This window comes from Tupaia chinensis, unplaced genomic scaffold, assembly GCF_000334495.1.
Source record: "Tupaia chinensis unplaced genomic scaffold, TupChi_1.0 Scaffold000415_1, whole genome shotgun sequence".
In the NCBI taxonomy this organism is placed as follows: Eukaryota; Metazoa; Chordata; class Mammalia; order Scandentia; family Tupaiidae; genus Tupaia; species Tupaia belangeri.
The window spans coordinates 1,869,871-1,888,952 of NW_006159920.1; the positions used below are offsets into that span (position 1 = coordinate 1,869,871).

Consider the following 19,082-nt stretch of genomic DNA (forward strand, 5'->3'; position numbering starts at 1 on the left):
ATTCCTGCTTGGTTCTATTACCCACAGGCTCATAATTAAAAGGGAATACATACACCTTTGGGTTTTGAGACCATCATTAAGACTTGGGTGAGCAACAATTAGCAGACAACCAACTGGAAACCCTGGATTAAAGCTGATCCTTTGCTCTACAGATTATCAGGGAGTGGCTGTGGGTTCCATAGAAAGGAAACAGAGCTGGTCTCAGGAAGTTCTCCAGCCTTTCATCTGCCTGGGGAATCTCAGCTTAGAAAACATTATCTGTTTATGTGTCTGATAGGTGTCACAGTGATTCTCATTCATTCCCCAAAGTGTCAGAAAAGCCTGTGAAGTAGTAATAATCAAGCTTCTTATTGCATTCCCAATATCAAAAATCAACTTAATTAAGTAGAGTTAATGTTTTTTTTTTTTCCTGAGCAGCAATCAAACTTTAATTAATATGCTATTAAAATGAATTCCTGGGGGAACACAAGTTGTAGACACCTAATGAGTTCATCTGCCAAGGGTGTTATTAGAGAAGATGTGAAATGTGCCTCCTTACTGGTCACTCAAGTTCAGAGTGGTCCACATTAATCAGAAAAGAAAAGCAATCACAGGTTTGCAGCCCTCCTCCTCTCTGTGGGGCCCCTCTGCCCTGCCAGCAACCTAGCTTAACCCTGCCCTCTTCTTTCTCTCCTTGGTGGAAGATGCAGGCTGGGATTTCAACCAGCTGGCTTCTGCCTGCATGGAGGGCACCTTGGTCCCCTTCTTCCACAGCAGGTCACCCCACGTTCAGGCAAAGTGAGGACCAACTTTAACATCCCCTCATCTAGACCTCGTTAAGAAGACTAAAGCCCCTGTTTAAAAAAAGAAAACAAAAACACAGAACACATTTGCAAACGATATGCTCCTTGCTGGTGACAAAGATGTCTGGTCCAAGTTCTGTAGGACTGGTTTCTGACAGAAGACAGCAACCGAGAGAAACTGGGTGTGAGGTTGGGAAAACGTCTGTGCATGCCTTATACTTTTGCTTGTGGTAACTATTTCTATATTAGGGATTCCCCGAATTTCTCCGGCTGCAGACTGAATGCTTAGCAGATACCCCAAACCACCTGTCTCCATGGCCCTCCCTTCCCCACTAGAGATGAGGGGATAAAATTTTGCCCCGTCTTAGTAGAGATCTAAAGGCAGGTTATCATGAGCAAACTGTTAATATCACTAAGGTGAGGACCTTAGGAACCTCCAGGCCACTCAGCACCCTGCTCGGACCTTGGGGGAATGTGTAACTAAGAAGTCTACCGGCCCCTGCCAGGGCTGAATGACCTGTCTCAGCACCTCTTACCTCTTTGGTGTGTGTGTGGAAGGAGACGGACATGTCCAGGAGAAGCTTCCGCTGCTCCACCCTGCGCACAAAGTCTTGGATGCGCACCTCCAGGTGTCGAGCTGCCTTGTAGATCTCCTCCGGGTCACATTCCCCCGTCTGAGCCAACTGCTCCGCTGCTTCTAGGAGCTTGTCTGCGTTGGTGTACGTGTTCTGCCAGCAACAACAGGGAGGCAAAGTCAACTTGCAGTCAGGAAACGAGCTTCGCGCCTTCCCGCAGCCCACCCGGGGGCTCCCCCGAGCTGGAGTTGAGGGGCGTAGGCGCGGAGCCGACAGCTCCCTGATCTGGCACGGTGGTGCTGTGCGCCGAGCTGGCACACTGCCTCGCAGCAAGCTAGCAGCCTTGCCCGCTGCTCGGCACAAGCGGGCACCAGCCAGGCGTCCCCTCTGCTCCTGGGACTTCTCAGAGGTGCAGGGTCCCTGCAAAGAAGTGGGGAGACCTGCAAGAATCTCCATGTCTCCCACCCTCACGGAGACCCATCCTCGTGCCTTCACATCTCAGACTGTAACTGCCAGAGTCGGAAATAGCATCCACAAAGATAGCCTGCCTGTGCTTCCACGTGAGAACACCAGGGAGACACGGAGAGACTTGCTTTGCTTTTCCCCAAGTTCCCTGTGAGCACTGGTGTTTATCTTTTGGAACAGAGCTATCTCGTTGGAGGGAAGGGGCCAGCACCTCCAGGGAGCTGACAGAAGAAAGACCACAGCTTGAGGGAGGAGATGCAGGCTATTCCATGAGAGCCCAGCAAGGGCTCTGTGTTTGCAGGAAGGCTGAGGAAGAGTCTGTTGATTCTGTTTATGATAAGCTACTGCAGGCACATGCACACACACACGCACCCACGCAGATTCCTCCAGTCCCTGTCTGTACACACCATGGCATCCTCCAGAGTATTCAGAAAGACAACCAACTAGTACTTATTAATCATCAAGATGGGGCTCACTCCTCTTTAAAAGACCTTGCTTATTCCCTGAGAGAGGGGAAACCCCCACAGTGTATTCACAACATGAGCCCCCCCACCCCCCCAGTCTCAGACAGCCTGGATCACAGACATGCTCAGGAAGGTCCTTAGATGCAAACCCAGGACCTTTTCCATGTGATCCAGTTGTGTTACCTCTGTACTACCACCTGGTCCCTCAATACTTTCTCGAGAGTTTTTATGGTTTATGTTATAGATACAACTTTACTTCAGCAGGCTTCTCTTTAAAGACTCTGATATACCCTGACTTAGAGCTGATGACTCAGGAGTGTGTCTGTATGTAATATACATAAAAAAAAAGTGTGTGTACATACACACACACAAATGTGTATAAAGTTTATTTATGCTATGAGTGAGAGAGACAGATACAGCACTCCTAATGGGGTCCTGATGTCTTGATCCACTCCCAGCCTCCCTGAAGATGGGCATGCATGTGCCTGTCATACTCGGGAGGTCTCTGGAGGGGAACCAGCAACCCTCCCATGTGGTGCTGCCTTGTAGAGCATCACACTACTGTTGTGCCACTGCCCAACCTCCATAGTTCTTAACATCCCTAGTTTCCCCTCTGGGGGAAACTAGTGTTTACTGTTGGCGACGTGAATCAGAAGCAGTCAGTATCAAACATGAAATGAGTGGAGGTTTGGAAGGGATTTGTGAGCAATGACCTACTATAAAGCCTTTGCTTTGCCTGTGCACAAGTGGCCACCACAAGTCCCTGGGGATCTCTGCATTCACCTGAGACATGAGTGCCACGGGCTAAATTGTATCCACTCCTCCAATTCACATGTTGAAGTCCTAACTCCAGCACTTCAAAACACGACTTCAGGGGAACCAGCAGTTAGCATAATGGCTACGTCGCTGGACTCCCACGTAGTCAACCGCGGTTCGCTTCCCAGACCCGGTGGCTTAGAACTCACGCTGGGCGCGTGTGCGTGTGTGCCCAAGATCCCGGGAGGAGAATGGAGGAGAAGGGATTGCGGCGTGACCATCCCCCCTGGGGGGTGATTTCTTGCTTTCTGTCTCTCTGTCTCTCTCTGTCTGTCTGGTGAGCGCACACGCTCTATAGTGAAAACCTCACAAAAACAAAAACAAAAACATGACTTTAGTTGGAAATAGGATAATTACAGATGTAATTGGTTACCTTAAGATAAAGTCGTATACCCCCAGTCCAATATGACTGGGGTCTTAATAAAAAGAATACCATGTGATAAGACAGACACACACAGGGAGATCTCCATGAAGATGAAGGCAGAGATTGGGAGATGTATCTACAAGACAAGGAATGGCAGACTACCAGTAAACCACAAGAAGTTAAGAGAAAGGCACAGGGCAGATTTCTCCCTCCTGTCCCTCAGAAAGATCCAACCAACTGACAGCTTGATCTGACTTCTAGTCTCTAAATTAAGTTTGCATGCTCACGCCATGCAGTCTGTGATGGTCTGTTGTCCAGTCTTTGGAAACACTAGAGTCAAACCTTTCAGAGTCTATTGACTCAGCCTCTTAGTTGTACTGGCACAGAATCTGGAGGAGAGGGACTGGCCATCAGCAAACACTTGTCATGGCTTGCTTTTAGAATTCAGAGAGAGGCCCTAGGGGTCCTTAAGGAATGCTGCCTGCTGCTGCCTGAAAAGCTACTGTCCAGGGAAAATGTCGGCCCAATGCTGGCCAGATGGCACAGAAAGGGAGAAAAAGTTGTTTGGCCTCAACTTGGAAATTCATGGAAAACAGAGCATCTCCCTGTGAGAAAAGAGGCTTTGCCACTGAGTTCAAGAAGAGCATGTTAACCCTGGAAGGCAAATGAAGGAAGTCATTTGGGTCATGAAGGAAACAGAGTAAGAGATGGGGCATGACAGGCAAGGGGAGACTTCTGGGTATAAGGTCAGGTTCAGGAAAGCTCCAATGGGGTTGTCTGCAATTTCTAGTAGAGATAAGCACAGCTGATGGGAGAGAGTTTCTCATTCAAATCTTCTACCATAAATCCTAGGGAATCTTGAGCTAGCTAGTCACATGGTAGATGACACAGCTGAATCCCACATGGTCAACCATGTGGTTCAAGTCCCAAACCTGGTGCATGCCTAAAATCCCAAAAGGAGAGAGAGATAGAGAAGAAAGAACTGCAATGTGATCATTCCCCATGGGAGTGCCTTCTCCTTTTTCCCCTCTTCCTGTCTCTCTTGTCTCTCTCCAGCAAGTGCATGTGCCCAGTGGAGGGGAAAAAAATCCAAAGGAATCTCGGGACTTTCCAAGGAAACCTAGAGATTGTAACTTTATATGTTCTAGACAATAAATAAAAACTTGTGGCAAAGTCAAACTCAGCAGCCTTGCAACTTAGGTTGTGACCAATAACACACAAATAAAAAAGCAAAACTCAAGTGACTGTTTTATGACCCACTTATCTGCCCTGACTTTACCACAGAAGTCCTGGGTCCCCAGACTCCTCAGTCTTGGAAAGATTGGGATGAATGTGTTCCCCCTAATATGCAACTAACCTTGCAAATCTCTCTCTTTTTTTTGGGGGGGGGAGGTTTGTACTATAATTGAGTGTCCTCCTCAGAAAGACAGAAAGACAGAAAGCGAGAAATCACCCCCCCCCTCCCCATGGGGGATGACCATGCCACAATCCCTTCTCCTGCATTCTTCTCTTGGGATCTTGGGCACTCACGCACACGCACCCAGCGTGAGTTTAAGCCACCAGGTCTGGGACTCAAAACTTGGTCGACTACATGGGAGTCCAGCGACATAGCCATTACACCAACTGTTGGTCCCAACTGTGTAAATATCTCAGAAGTACAAAAGTGTCTGCCTAAGAATAAATTCATTGTTGAGAGAAATAACATGACAACACATAAAATGGGGTAAGCAATATAATAAATAGTCAGGGGTTGAAGTTTTTTGACATGATGTAGGTGCTCAAAAGAAAATAAGTAAAAACTGGAAATAATTGCCAACAGATGTTGAGTAGTTTTCATATGCCAAGGCCTATTCTAAAGGCATTTACGCATACACTGTCCCCTTTAATCCACATAATAAGCCTCCGAAGTTGACACAGCCATCAGACCCATTCTACAGATGAATAAATTAAGGCATGAAGAATTTCTGGCAAGGTCATGTGACTAGCACATGGTAGAACTAGGAATAAAACTTTGTTACCTGGCTTCAAAGCCCAAGCCCTGAACCATTACAATACCTGCCTCTATACAGAATGTTGGCAGAAGTCTGAGGGTGGGTAAGATATAGTAGAAGAGGAGAGGTTCTCATAGACAGGATTCTCTTCTTGTTGGGCCTAGGGTACTCTATGTTTATCCCATACCACAGCCATTGCCACACTCCAGGGTAACCCCATGTCTCCCTGGTGTCTCCTACAGGACTGTGAGCTCCTTAAAGGCACATTCCAAGTCTTATTCACCGCTAGTTATTCACATGTCTGGCGCTGGGGCTGGTACACAACAGGCACTCACCAATGCTTGCTGCATGACCAAGACACAGAGATGAGAATGAGTGTGTGTGGCACGTATGAATAAGTTGAGTCAGCCTGACTAAAACTGGAGATTCCATTGGATAAGGCAGGGAAGAGCTAGACCACAGATTTTACAGAGAAAAAGAGAATGAAGGCAGTTGGGAGGGCAGTGGAGTGAGTAAAAATTGGGCTCCCTGCTTCAGCTGCACTTGGTCCTCCTCTCCATTACTACCAGAAAGACCTTCTCAAGTCCTGATCCAGTCACATTTCTTTTCTTAAAACTTGTGGCTTTCCACTGCCTCTGGAGCAAACACCTTGGCATGGAATGCAATGCCTTTCTTCATCTGGTACCTGCTTCCCCTTTCAGGTTCAACTCACGCCACTGTCCTACAAACAGGGTGTGAAATACATTGCTCGCATTTCCAGAAACTCATAGCACTGACGGTTGCCTCTCTCTGTGTCTACTCTTTTCCCTGAGATACCTTTCCCCTTGCTTTTCTACTTGACAAACTATTACTTACCTTTTAAGACTCTTCTTCCAGGAAGGCCACCTTCATACCCCCTTCCTAAGGCTGTCTTAGGTACCCTGCTCCAGGCTCCCAGAGTGACTGCATTGACAGCTTCCATGGTACCTGACATATTCTATGGGAATATTTACCTTTCATAGGCACAGATAATGTCTTTCATATTTTTCCCTTAGTGACTGGCACTGGACAAGTGCCCCACAAATATGAATGAATGAAAGATTAAAAAAATACATCGATCTTTACCAATCTTGATATTCAAGAGTTGGCCCTCATCAACTACCTGGTACAAGATCCTACATGCTAGAACTTATGTTCAATCTTACTTAATTTATCCTATTTCCTAGTGTAGCCTAAAAATGGGAATATGCTTAGAGAATATCAAATCAAGTAGAATATTACCAAATAATTACACTGGGCTCCATCATTTCCTCCAAACTGGCTTCTGCTCACCTTTGACGTAATCAACAATAGCATCTGCCCCAGGACTAGAGACTGACCTTGTTTTAAGTGCAGTCAGTGGCATTCTCTGGCTTCTAAGCCTCCTAGCCTCTGCCTTGGACTTAAATCCTTACTGACATTTCCCAATTGAAACACCAAAAATGGGTTATGAGCATTGGGATATACATCCCTCAGCTGTGGGACTTTCAGGTAGCACCTATGTTAACCAGAGTCCCTAAACCAGAGATTTGGCTGCAGTTCCTGTACTTCTGTCTCCAGTCCCCGCCTCCAGAATCCCTGTGTCAATCAGGAAAAATGTCCTAGAATACTCTGCCCTTAAGTCTAATTTATTAATTTTTAAATTTATTTTTATTTTGTTATTTTATTTTTGCCATAGGGTGCATGCACTTAATAGAGAGAGACAGAAACAGAGAGGAAAAGTGAGGAATCACCTGGGAATTGGCCATGCCATAATCCCTTCTCCTCCATTCTTCTCTAGAAACTTTGGGTGTGCAAACACATGTGTCCAGCATGATTTTCAAGCAACCAGGTCTGGGGTTTAAATTGTGATTGAACATGTAGGGGTCCAGGACCTTAACCACCATGCTGCCTGCTGGCCTACTTAAATCTAATTTATAATCCTTCTACTGCAGCTTTGGCCCACTACTTTTTGTTTTCTTTGCAGGAAAGAAGCAGAATAGGATAATTTGTCTCAAGGATTCCAGTAAAACAGGTATGGTTTCCAACTCCCGAGCTGAATCATAGAGCCAGGGGGCAGGCTTGAAAATACACCAACACACATAGAAATCAAATCAAGGTCCAGCTGTGGTGGTGCAAAGATAGCACCACTGCTTGGGAGACTGGAGGTCACATGAGAGGCATGAGTTCAGTTCCCAGGCCAGCCTGAACATGCCAAGCGTGGTTGTGTGTAGCAGTAATCCTGGCTAATTAGGAGGCTGGGGCAGGAGGACTGCAACACAATGAGACCCTAACAAAGATATCTATCTATTTCTTTCTCTTTTTCTTCTCTCTCTCCATATCACTCTCTTATAGAGAAAAAAAAATAAAGTAAATCATGTGAAAAAAAGAGAAAGAGAGAAAAGAAGCAGCTAGAGAAAAAAAGGACATGCTATATAGGACAAACTTCTCATCTGAAACACTACAAGCAAAATGACAGTGAAGCAACATCTTTAAAGTACTCAGAGGGAAAAAAAAATAGTCAAACTGGTATTCAATGCCCAGCATATGTATTTTTCAAAAACCTCAGTGAAATAAAGACTTTTTTTTTATACATATACAAAAATGAAAGGAATCTTACTAGCACATTTGAATGATAAGAAATGTTGAATAAAGTCCTTCTGGAAGAAAGAAAATGGCACCAGATGGAAATATGGATCCGCACGCAGGAATGAAGAGCACTGGAAATTCTAACTACCTACACAAATATTTACATTTTTTCTTATTACGTACATCTCTTTAAAAGATAACCAAATATTTAAACAAAAATAGTAACAGTAAAGGGTTTGTAGCACATGAATAAATAAATACATATCAATAGGATAAATTCCAGGGAGGGAGAATTACAAGTATACTATGGTAAGCTTCTTATACCATCACTTGAAGGCAAATTATGATACCTTAAAATATTGTAAACCCTAAAGCAACTGTCAAAATAACAAAGTTATAGCTAATAAATCAACAAAGAAGATAAAAGAGAATCATAAAAATACTCGATAGAAAAAAGACATAAAAAGAGAGGGAAAGCAACAAAAAATTGATGGAATATAGAAAAAATAAGATGATAGATTTAAACTTAAACTATCAATAATCACATTAAATGTAAATTGTGAAAATATCACAATTAAAAGGCAGAGATTACCAGACTGGATAAAAAAAAGGAAGTCCCAACTATATACTATCTATAAAAAAAGTACTTTAAGTATAAAGATACCAATAGATTAAAAGTAAAAAGACCAAAAAAAAAAAAAATAGCATGAGACTACAAATCAAGAGAAAGCTGAGTGGCTATATAAGGGAACTTTAGAAAAGTTCCTATAGAAAAATGGAATTAAAGTACAAGCTTATTTGGTTAAAAAAATGTTTTCAAATCATGCAAGTTTTTTCATAATATACATGTCTATGAACCTTTTGGAGGCTCCTTCATATAAAACATATTGAATTGACATTTACAGAATGCCTCAAAACAGCAAAATGGCACATTTTCAAGTGCTCAAAGAACATTAGCCAAGATAAACCACATTATGTATGGGTCAAAAAATAAAATTCCAACAGATTTCAAGGGATTCATGTCAGAGAAACAGAGATATATTTTCCCTATTTCTTTATTACTTCACATTATACTCACTCTTTTGCCTTTGCTTTTCAAATTACAACATTGTAATTGCTCATAATGCAACGGTTTTATTTATTTATTTATTTTTTACAACACACTGCCAATGTGTATGTATTACCTTCCAGAGAGAATGGCATTCTTTTTGAAGAAAAGAGTCCTACATTACTTACCTTTTCTATCTCAACTATTCATCAATGTACTTGTGGTTTCAACACTCTCCTTTCAATATTCACTAAACCTCAAAACTCTGCAGCCCAACGTCAGTAGTAAGGCTTTGACATGGATGTTTCCTTTATCTCCCAATGTAGGCAGTCTCCAGTTTAAGAATGACTAACAATCCAAAAGATCCTTTGTAAGCCACATTTCCCAGTTCCATTTATTTCTGGGATGATATCTCCCATGTAAATGGAGGTTAGGTTTCCAGGGTAAAATAAACAAATTCAGGTGAGTGTATATGTTTATAATATAGAATGGATGTAGCATGTTGTATATAATAAACAAAGGTGATATGGGATAATGCTTTATAGTTCCCATCTGGGAGTCCTAGGAACATATTTCTCCTTCACCCATTGACTTTTCCAGGGAAGGAAGAAAACAGACTCTGGCAATGACAGAGGAGGAGGAGGAGGAAAGGAAAGAACTTCTTCTGTGCACCAGGGATGGAATAACCCACTGCATTAGATCATCTGGAAGCACCATATCTTCCTAGGTGTCCTGAATGACGGAAACAATAGTTGCCTTCATTAGAGTAACGTTTGTGTCTAAATGTGGAGTATATAAGGAGTAGTCCTCATCAGATGTGCCTTAATTTGGAGACTAGCTGTATAAATCTTTAGTTACTAATTGGTATTAATACCAAAAATAACTACTGCAGATGTCAATACCTCCCAAAAGAGATAACTTGGCTGCTGAGATTAACAACTGTATCATACTCACATATGCAATCATCACCCTGTCCATTCTCATACACATTTCTACTTGCTAGGGAGATTTTTTTTCCTCTTGATATCTAAAAGGCTTCAGCACCTTTTCCTCTACATGGTATATTTTCAGAATTCCACATTTTATTAAGTAAAGTTTTATTTTCTGCATTGAATACCTTAGTCCATTTTTGATGCTATTAACAGAATGTCTGAGACTAGGTAATTTACAATGAACAGAGATTTTCTGGCTTACTACTCTGAAGATTGGAAAGTCTAAGATCAAGGGCCCAGCATGTGGTGAGGGCCTTCTTGTTCTGTCATCCCATGGCAGAAGGCAGAAGAGCCAAAGAAGGGCCAAACTAGTCTTTCTTTAAGTATATAAATTCCAGTCATGAGGGAGAACCATCATGGCCTAAACACCTCTTTGGAAGGGAGAGGAAAGGTAGCCAGAAACAATTAAATTTGGTTACAATGGCAATTAAATTTCAACATGAGTTTTGGAGGGGAAAACATTCAAATCATACCACTAACTTTGTATGTTTAAGAATGTACCTAGGCAGGACCAGCAGTTGGTGTAATGACTATGTCACTGGACTCCCATTTAGTCAACCGCGGTTCGACTCTTGGACCTGCAGGCTTAAATTCATGCCAGACGCGTGTTGTGTGTGCCCAAGATCTCGAGAGGAGAATGGAGGAGAAGGGACTGCAGTGTGACCATTCCACAGGAGGTGATTTCTTGCTTTCTGTCTCTGTCTGTCTGGCGAGCTCATGCACCTTATAGCAAAAAAAAAAAAAAAAAAAAAGAATGTACCTAAGCCTAGAAATTCTGAGGAAAGAATGGCAGGGTTGTTTTTGTTTGTTTGTTTGTTTTTTGTTTTTGTTATGGCTAGGTGTTCTTTTACTGATTCCTTTTCTTTCTATTTCTTTCTTTCTTTTTTTTTTTTTGAGAAGTTTTTCACTATAGGGCGCGTGCGCTCGCCAGACAGACAGAGAGAGACATAGAGACAGAAAGTGAGAAATCACCCCCCAGGGGGAATGGTCATGCCGCAATCCCTTCTCCTCCGTTCTCCTCTCAGGATCTTGGGCACGCACGCACACACACCCAGCATGAGTTTTAAGCTACCGGGTCTGGGACGCGAACTCCGGTCAACTACATGGGAGTCCAGCGACATAGCCATTACGCTAACTGTTGGTTCCCATCTTTCTATTTCTTAATAACCTTCTTCATTTATATAGTATGCCTTAAAGGGATTTCAATGTATTCCCTCTTGGGTACAGATTGGAAGCTGAGTATTAAGTCACAGGCAACAGCAAAGGAAATAATGAGAATTACTTGTCAGCATGTTATCTATTAATAACAACAAGACACCTTGTTTCTGGGCCAATCCTAGAGGTTGCCAATAAAGGTTACGGGGTATGATGTGGCAGAAAACATCTTGAAAGAAAAGACCAGAACAGATTCTAGAAAACACAGACATCCATAGGGCACTGAGACACCAAAGAGGAAAGGACTCTTACCTGACCACTCCCCACTTCCTCCTCCAGTGCCTACAGAGCAGTGAAAGGCAGGAAGAGGGCAGGAAGCCAGGCCTGGGAGAGCCAGAGCTGGCACTTAGACCGAAGCACAAAGTAGAGGCCAGGGGTTGGCCCAGAGCTGCCGCCTGGGACAAACCAGAGGGACAAGGAGAGAGTAAAGAGAGTTGAGCAATTAGGAGAACAAACCAGGAGAGTGTCACGCAGAGACACAAAACCCTGATGACCACGGAGGGGGGCCTCTTATCCCCTGTTCACTGAACAGGCCCCAGATGCAGCCTGTGGTCCAGGGCTGCCCACCTCTACACAGAAGGAGCTGGCATTCATATTACTGCTGGGAAGCAACGGACACCTCCCAGCATTTGACAATACCATCTCCACCACATTGGCTATTCCGCCTCCTCCCATCTTTCCTTCATTCCATTCAAACTGGCAAAATAAAGAAGGGGAACATAAAGCCACAACAGAAGAATGTGGTTAAACACATTTTTAAACTGAGGTAGACAGTGAGGGAGAGAGAGATGGACTTGGTGCCGCAAGTCTCCAGCCTCCATTAGTTTCTGCCATCGGGTAGATGCCACATCTACCAGCTCTGAATCCACATTTCCTATAAACCCACTACCCAAACATTGCTTGTTTGTTTGTTTGTTTGAAAGTGGAGTAGATAGATAAAAGTGTTCAGACATGGATGTACAGAAAGACCAGTGGCCTTGACCCTGTAGAAATTCATCCTCCTATGGTACTTTTGAAGCCAAAGAAACAAACAGTTGGTGAGACAGCATCCCTAGGGAACAGAAAAGGGCCACCTGCTGCAGAATTCGGCAATTCAAGAGATATGGGGGGAAATGTACCCACAGTAATGTTCTCTCTCAAAAGATGTAACTTTGCAGTGTTGCTGTTTTTCCTGTTTTCCATATTCTATGTTTGGCTGTCAGTGGGAGGTGGTGGGTGTGAGAAGGAGAAGGCAGGGCTTTGGAGAGACAAGACGGTTGGCTCGAAAATACTGCTGAGAACTGTGGGCCTGGCGGATCTATTTTTCTCTTCTGTGCTGCTCCTAAAGAGGGTAGAGAGGAAAAGGCTGTGCCCTGCCCAGGGGAATGTGGGCAGATGATGATGTGACCAGAGCAGCAGAGGGTTTGGTCTACGCTTATGTCTCCACCAGTTAGCACAGTGCTTCTGGGTTACCGTCTAGTCCTTGTGTCCGGTTTTGGTCACCAATAGCCCTGTGGGTCCAGGGCTGCCTTCATCTATTTAGACCTGTTTGGAGCCCACAACTTTTGACTGCAGAGCACCCAGAGGCCACTAACCCTAAAGACGATGTTCCTTCTCACTTTCCACTTTCCCAGACTATGGGCCCTTTTCTGTAGATATGAAAAGATGCTATATAAAGATACAAACATACAGGAAGGGTGTCATTTAACTTGAAGACCAAGACGGGAGTGGTGTAGCTACAGGCCAAGGAATGTCACAGCTGCCAGCAGATGACCAGAAGTTAGGAGGGAGACCAGGAACATATTCTCTTCATGGCCCTCGAAAGGAGATAACCCTGATAACACATTCATCTTGGCTTTACAAGAACTGTGAGACACTAATCCTGTTGTTTTAACCCACCTAGTGTGGGGCACTGTGCAACAAAGCCCTCAGAAACAAAGGCAGGGCATGTCCTATGAGCATCCCTGGTCTCCACTCACAAGATGCCAGCGACAACTCCTTCTCCAGATGCGCTAACCAAAAAATGTTCCCAGACATGGCCAAATGTTCTTGGGGGTGAGTAACAAAACTGCTTTCCAGGTGAGAACAACTGTCTTAGACCATTAACCATTAGACAATGCTCCGTTGAGAGAGACCTTACAACTTAACTCCTCTACTGACAGTGTTTTTCTGAAAATCCTTCAGATTACAGGAGGCTGAACGAATCATCCAATCCTGTGGTCCTCACAGGGTGGGTCGGAGGTAGAGGAAGGAGTTTGGGAGGTAAGTGCTATGCTCAGGCCATCCTCCAGGTTACTTAAATCAGGGTGTGCTGGGAGGAGGTTGGGGCATGCCTGGCAGCTGCATGTTTTAAAGCTCTCCAGATGACTTTGCCATTCATCTGTAGCCATTCATCTAGGCAGTACAAAAAGCTGGGGCTGAAATTACTTTGAAGTTTATAATTTTTATGAACATAACAACTGCTATAATGTGATTTTTCAGCACCTGAATAAAATGTGTAATGATTAGAGAAATTAGTATACCCTCACCTCATCCATTTGTATCATCATAAATAGTAAGCTGTTAACCACATTCTTCCCACTGTATTTTAGAACACTAGACATTGTTCCTTCTACTTACCTGCCATTTTGTTTCCAATAATCAACATCGCTCTATTCTCTACCTGCATCCTTCCTCGTTCCCAGTATTCATTCCGCATCTCCCTACTTCTATGAGGGAGTTTTTTCTAGTGTTCATATATGAGGGAGACCACGTAGTATTTCTCTTTCTGTACCTGACTTACTTCACTTAACATAATGTTCTCTAGATTCATCCATTTGATCTCAAATGACTAGATTTTATCCCTTTTAATGGCTGAATAGTATTCCATTGTGTGTGTATGTATAGATAGATAGACGTGTGTGAGTTTGTATACCCACACACACATGTGTGTGTTTGTATACCCACACACATATACACCCCTGTACATATATACATATATACATGTATACACACATTTTCTTCATCCATTTATCTGCTGATGGACACTTAGATTGCTTCCATATCTTGGCTATTATAGATAGTGCTGCAGTTAACATTGGGGTGCAGGTATCTTTTTTTTTTTTGGAGAGTTTTTTTGTTGTTGTTTTGTTTTTTTATATAGGGCACGTGCACTCGCCAGACAGAGAGAGACAGAGAGATAGAAAGTGAGAAATCACCCCCTAGGGGGGATGGCCACGCCGCAATCCCTTCTCCTCTGTTCTCCTCTCAGGATCTTGGGCACACACGCACACACGCCCGGTGTGAGTTTTAAGCCACCGGGTCCAGGACGTGAACCGCGGTCAACTACATGGGAGCCCAGCGACATAGCCATTATGCTAACTGCTGGTCCCTGGGTGCAGGTATCTTTATGATGCACTGATTTACTTTCCTTTGGATACATGCCTAGTAGTGGGATTGCTGATCATATGGCAGTCCTATTTTTAGTCTCTTGAGGACTCTCCATACTGTTTTCTATAATAGCTATACTAATTTATATTCTGAGCTGAAATTCTGAAGTGAAAGAAATCTAGTCTATACAATGGCTACAGTATTTAAATGGATGGTAAAGGTTTTGAAGACCAGAAAAACTCAGGAGGACCAAGAACTGTGACCAGTTTAATGCTTTGCTTATTAGTAGCTTAAATATAGTAACTGTGTTTTATAAAAGTGAAAACTAGAGTTGACGAATATGTCCAACAGGTGAATGGTGCTCTGCACTCTGGTGACGATCATGCAGTCACTAGGACTACATTTTGAAGAATATTTAATGTTGTGGGAACCAGCAGTTAGCGTAATGGCTATGTCGCTGGATTCCCATGTAGTTGACCGCGGTTCGCATCCTGGACCTGGTGGCTTAGAACTCACGCCAGGTGCGTGTGCGTGCGTGCCCAAGATCCCGAGAGGAGAATGGAGGAGAAGGGATTGCGGCGTGACCATCCCCCCTGGGGGGTGATTTCTCGCTTTCTGTCTCTATGTCTCTCTCTGTCTGTCTAGCGAGCACAAGCGCCCTATAAGCAAAAACCTCTCATAAAAAACAAAAGATAAAAAAAAAGAATATTTAATGATGTGAGGAAATGTTCCTAATGTACTATTAAATGAAGAAATCAGTATAAGCCAAAGTATGGTTCTAATTTTATTATCTATCAAGAAAAACACTACTGAGAATGATGGTTGGCTGTTCTGGATCAACTTATAAACATTTTATGTGGTGGATTACCTTAGTATACTGTTTCAGATTAGAAAACTGAGGCTTGTATAAAAGTAAAAGAATGTGAGTACACTCACACAGCTGGTGGATAGTGGATGTTAATCTGAACTTTACATTTGTTTGATCTGAAGCAAAACATTCTCAGTATTTTCGTACTAAGTAGAAATTTGTCAATAAATATTAATAGTGGTTCTTTCCTTATTTTCCAATTGTTCTAAAGTGATGTGATAATTTTATAGTAAAAATTGGAAATAACTTAAAATATAAAATATAAAGGCATTCTTTTAAAATTATCCCCAAAAAATAAGCAGAAAATTTTGTATTACATATGTTTACTTATTTTTGTTACTTGTAAGAAGAAACATATGCAAGATAACTGTGATTACCTTGGGAGGGTACACTGGGGATTTAGAGTGCAGGCATAATTGGCATTTTATTAACGTATTTTTTGCAATGCTTTACTTGTTACAACAAGCAGGAATTTCTTCAAAACTTGAAGAATACAATTAAGAGAATTTTTTAAAAGGGAGAGATAAGAATCCAATATATGTTTGGGAAATGACAAATGAAATTGTGATTGCAGTTAGAAATATAAATAAGTTTTATTCCAAATGTACTTATCTTAGAGATGGGTGCATGTCTTAGTTGTGGGGATACTGAAGACACTAACATTAGACCAACCATAGTGAAAGCAATCAGAAAGCATGTCCAATCTCTCTGTAGCCCCAGTCAGACATTTTACCTTTCTTAGTTTGGACTTTATGACATTGCTCATCATCACTTAGAAGAAACATGATTTTGGCAGGACATATATATGCAAAAAATTAAATAAATAAAATAAAAAGATGCAGTCAAAAATACTCATCTTTGAAATTCTAGAAATTCTTCTCCCTGGGCATAATGCCAGCATAAAATGCTCACGACCCCAAGTCGTTTTCCTCCCTAGTCAGAAGTAAGAGACTTGTCAGATTTGAAAATACTTAAAAGGGAGGCAGGCTTTTGGATAACGCTCTGAGAGCCTATGTCAGCAGTGGGGCTGTACATTTTGGTTGGAAGGCTTCTCTTCATCACCTTATAAATATCAAAAGTCTGAAGGAGCCCAGCATAGTGCTGACTGGAGCGCAGAGTGACAAGCAAGGTTCCAGTCCTTGGGTGTCTCCATATATGAGACTGACAAGCTGATGTGGATTGAGGCCCTTCAAATAAAAATTAACAAAATAAAATGCAATGTTGAAAAGGGAGAGGGATAAATGGAAAGGTCCAGACCTAGAAGAATCTTCCTCCCTCTTCTAGTTTCACTGGTTCACTCAGAGGCGAGGATCACGGTGTGGCTTTAGAAAGCCTAGTTCACTCACATTTCACCTTTCCCAGGTGTGCTGTTAAAATTGTCATCGTTACCTAAGAATAATGTAGCTATTTGGCACAGGGCTGTTTTGGTGCCTGCGAGGAGTGACACTTTCTGCTCTAGGGGCTTTGGACCCTGATCAGTCCCTCAGAGCACACCCTAGAGCCACACTGCAGTATTGAGAGGTACCCTCAGTAAGTAGAAAAGGAAAACCTCAGGCTGTGCAGAAGCCCCGGGAGTGTTTCTATTCATTACTGGAATCGGAGAACCTGCCGAGGGCCCCGAGGCACCAGGAGAAGGGTGAATTATGTTCAGAATGCTCTTGCACATAAGGCTTGGAAAGTATAAGCTGTATTTGAGGGTTTACCATGAGTGAAAATGAAATCTGCAGTTTCGGTGTGACGCATTTAGGGTTAAGTCTCAGTTCTCTATAAAATTAAATTATGTAGAACAGTCCATTCTCCAAGGACATGGAGGAAATGAGCTGTGGCAGGAGTACAAATTGGTGATATAATGCTGAGGGCATACTGGGTAAAGGAGCCATGAGGGCAAGATGCAGAAGCCTAGGGAAGTTTTCAGAAAGAAGTGACTTTTGAGCCAATTTTAAAGTCTAAAATGTGAAGCCAAAGGGAGTGTTCTGCCAAGCAGGGGAATGGCGTGGACAAAGGTATTGATTTAGAAGTCAGGAAGACATGAGGGGACTTGGTGAGGAACTAAGAGAGAAACAGTGCCAGGGGTGAAGTGCTGGTGATGGAAGGCTTGCTGAGGGAAACAGAAGTGGCTAACAGCTCTCCAGGAAGAACGGCCCATCTGTCCCAGGAACACAGCCTGGGAGTCAGAGAGTTCAGCTCTGGTCCTCACTGAGGGATAAATCCCAGATAGTGGCTGTCTGGTGAGTGACTTTTGAGCCAATTTTAAAGTCTAAAATGTGAAGCCAAAGGGAGTGTTCTGCCAAGCAGGGGAATGGCGTGGACAAAGGTATTGATTTAGAAGTCAGGATGAGGAGAGGGGACTTGGTGAGGAACTAAGAGAGAAACAGTGCCAGGGGTGATGAAGTGCTGGTGATGGAAGGCTTGCTGAGGGAAACAGAAGTGGCTAACAGCTCTCCAGGAAGAACGGCCCATCTGTCCCAGGAACACAGCCTGGGAGTCAGAGAGTTCAGCTCTGGTCCTCACTGAGGGATAAATCCCAGATAGTGGCTGTCTGGTGTGTAGAGTAGAGGGGGTGGGTATGAAGAAGGCAGAGAAGAAAGACGAGAAGACGGAGACTACACTAAGAACAGGGCCACCTACAAACCCATCCCAACTTGGGTCCCCGTCAGTGCATTGAGAGATTTGCTCTAGGATGGAAGAGACACCAGGCATCCACTAAGGACTGCTACCATGGACTGCCAGCTGAGACCCTATGCCTCTGAGACCTCAGGATCCCCACTTTCAAAGAGGGAACATTCTCTCCCCATTTACCCTTCTTAGGAAATTAAGAAATCAACTACTAGAACATTTCTTCAGAGAATAGGAACTGCAGGAAATCAAAATCTTGTCAGAGATTTGACTATGAGACAGAGAAGGATCATGGCATTCAGGCTTGCATCCCATCACTCACCTCGTTATCTGGAGTTCTTGAATGTTCCTAACTTTCATGGGCCAAGAACTATCGCTCATGACCATTGACTATACCCACAATCCTCGTAGTCAGGAAAGCCAAGCTAGGAGCTCTAAGTCCATATAAGCCCACCCTCGATACTAGAAAAGAAATCCAATGATGGAGTGATGTGGACAGAGATGCAAGGAATAAGAACAAGTTGGCCAGAATCTGGCAGGGCAAGAAAAATCTCACAGAATCCCAAAAGGTACATGCAAGAGACACTGTGGACTCCCAGTGCTGTCTTGAAGGCCTGGGCCTGGGTGAAGGCAACACTGCTTGCTGTAGAGCAGGTCACTGAGAGCAGAGCTTCCCAGCCCCCTGATTAGAAAGACATGTAACGAACCCCGGGACCTGCGCTGAGCGAGGCGGCGGTGGGAGGCGGCCCCCCACCCGGGGCTCTGCCCGGCGTTCAGCTGCCTCTCCGGGTCGGGCGTGTGGCCTCTGGACCCGCAAGCTGCAGCCGAAAACAAGGATTGAGAACTTGCAACTATAAGCAACAGAAAGAATCTTTAGCTGTCTTAAACCAGTTGAGAAATATATTATATAGAAGGACTTTCTCTACCTATGGACAGTGAGAAGATGATGGTT

General features: G+C 43.5%; 1 protein-coding gene across 1 annotated transcript in view; it reads right to left on the reverse strand.

Moving 5' to 3' along the window:
- KALRN (kalirin RhoGEF kinase) overlaps positions 1-19,082 on the reverse strand; it is a 681,131-nt gene that overhangs the window by 371,808 nt on the left and 290,241 nt on the right. The window contains 1 exon segment of the mRNA XM_006154563.3: positions 1,319-1,510. Coding sequence (XP_006154625.1) covers positions 1,319-1,510 — 192 coding nt within the window.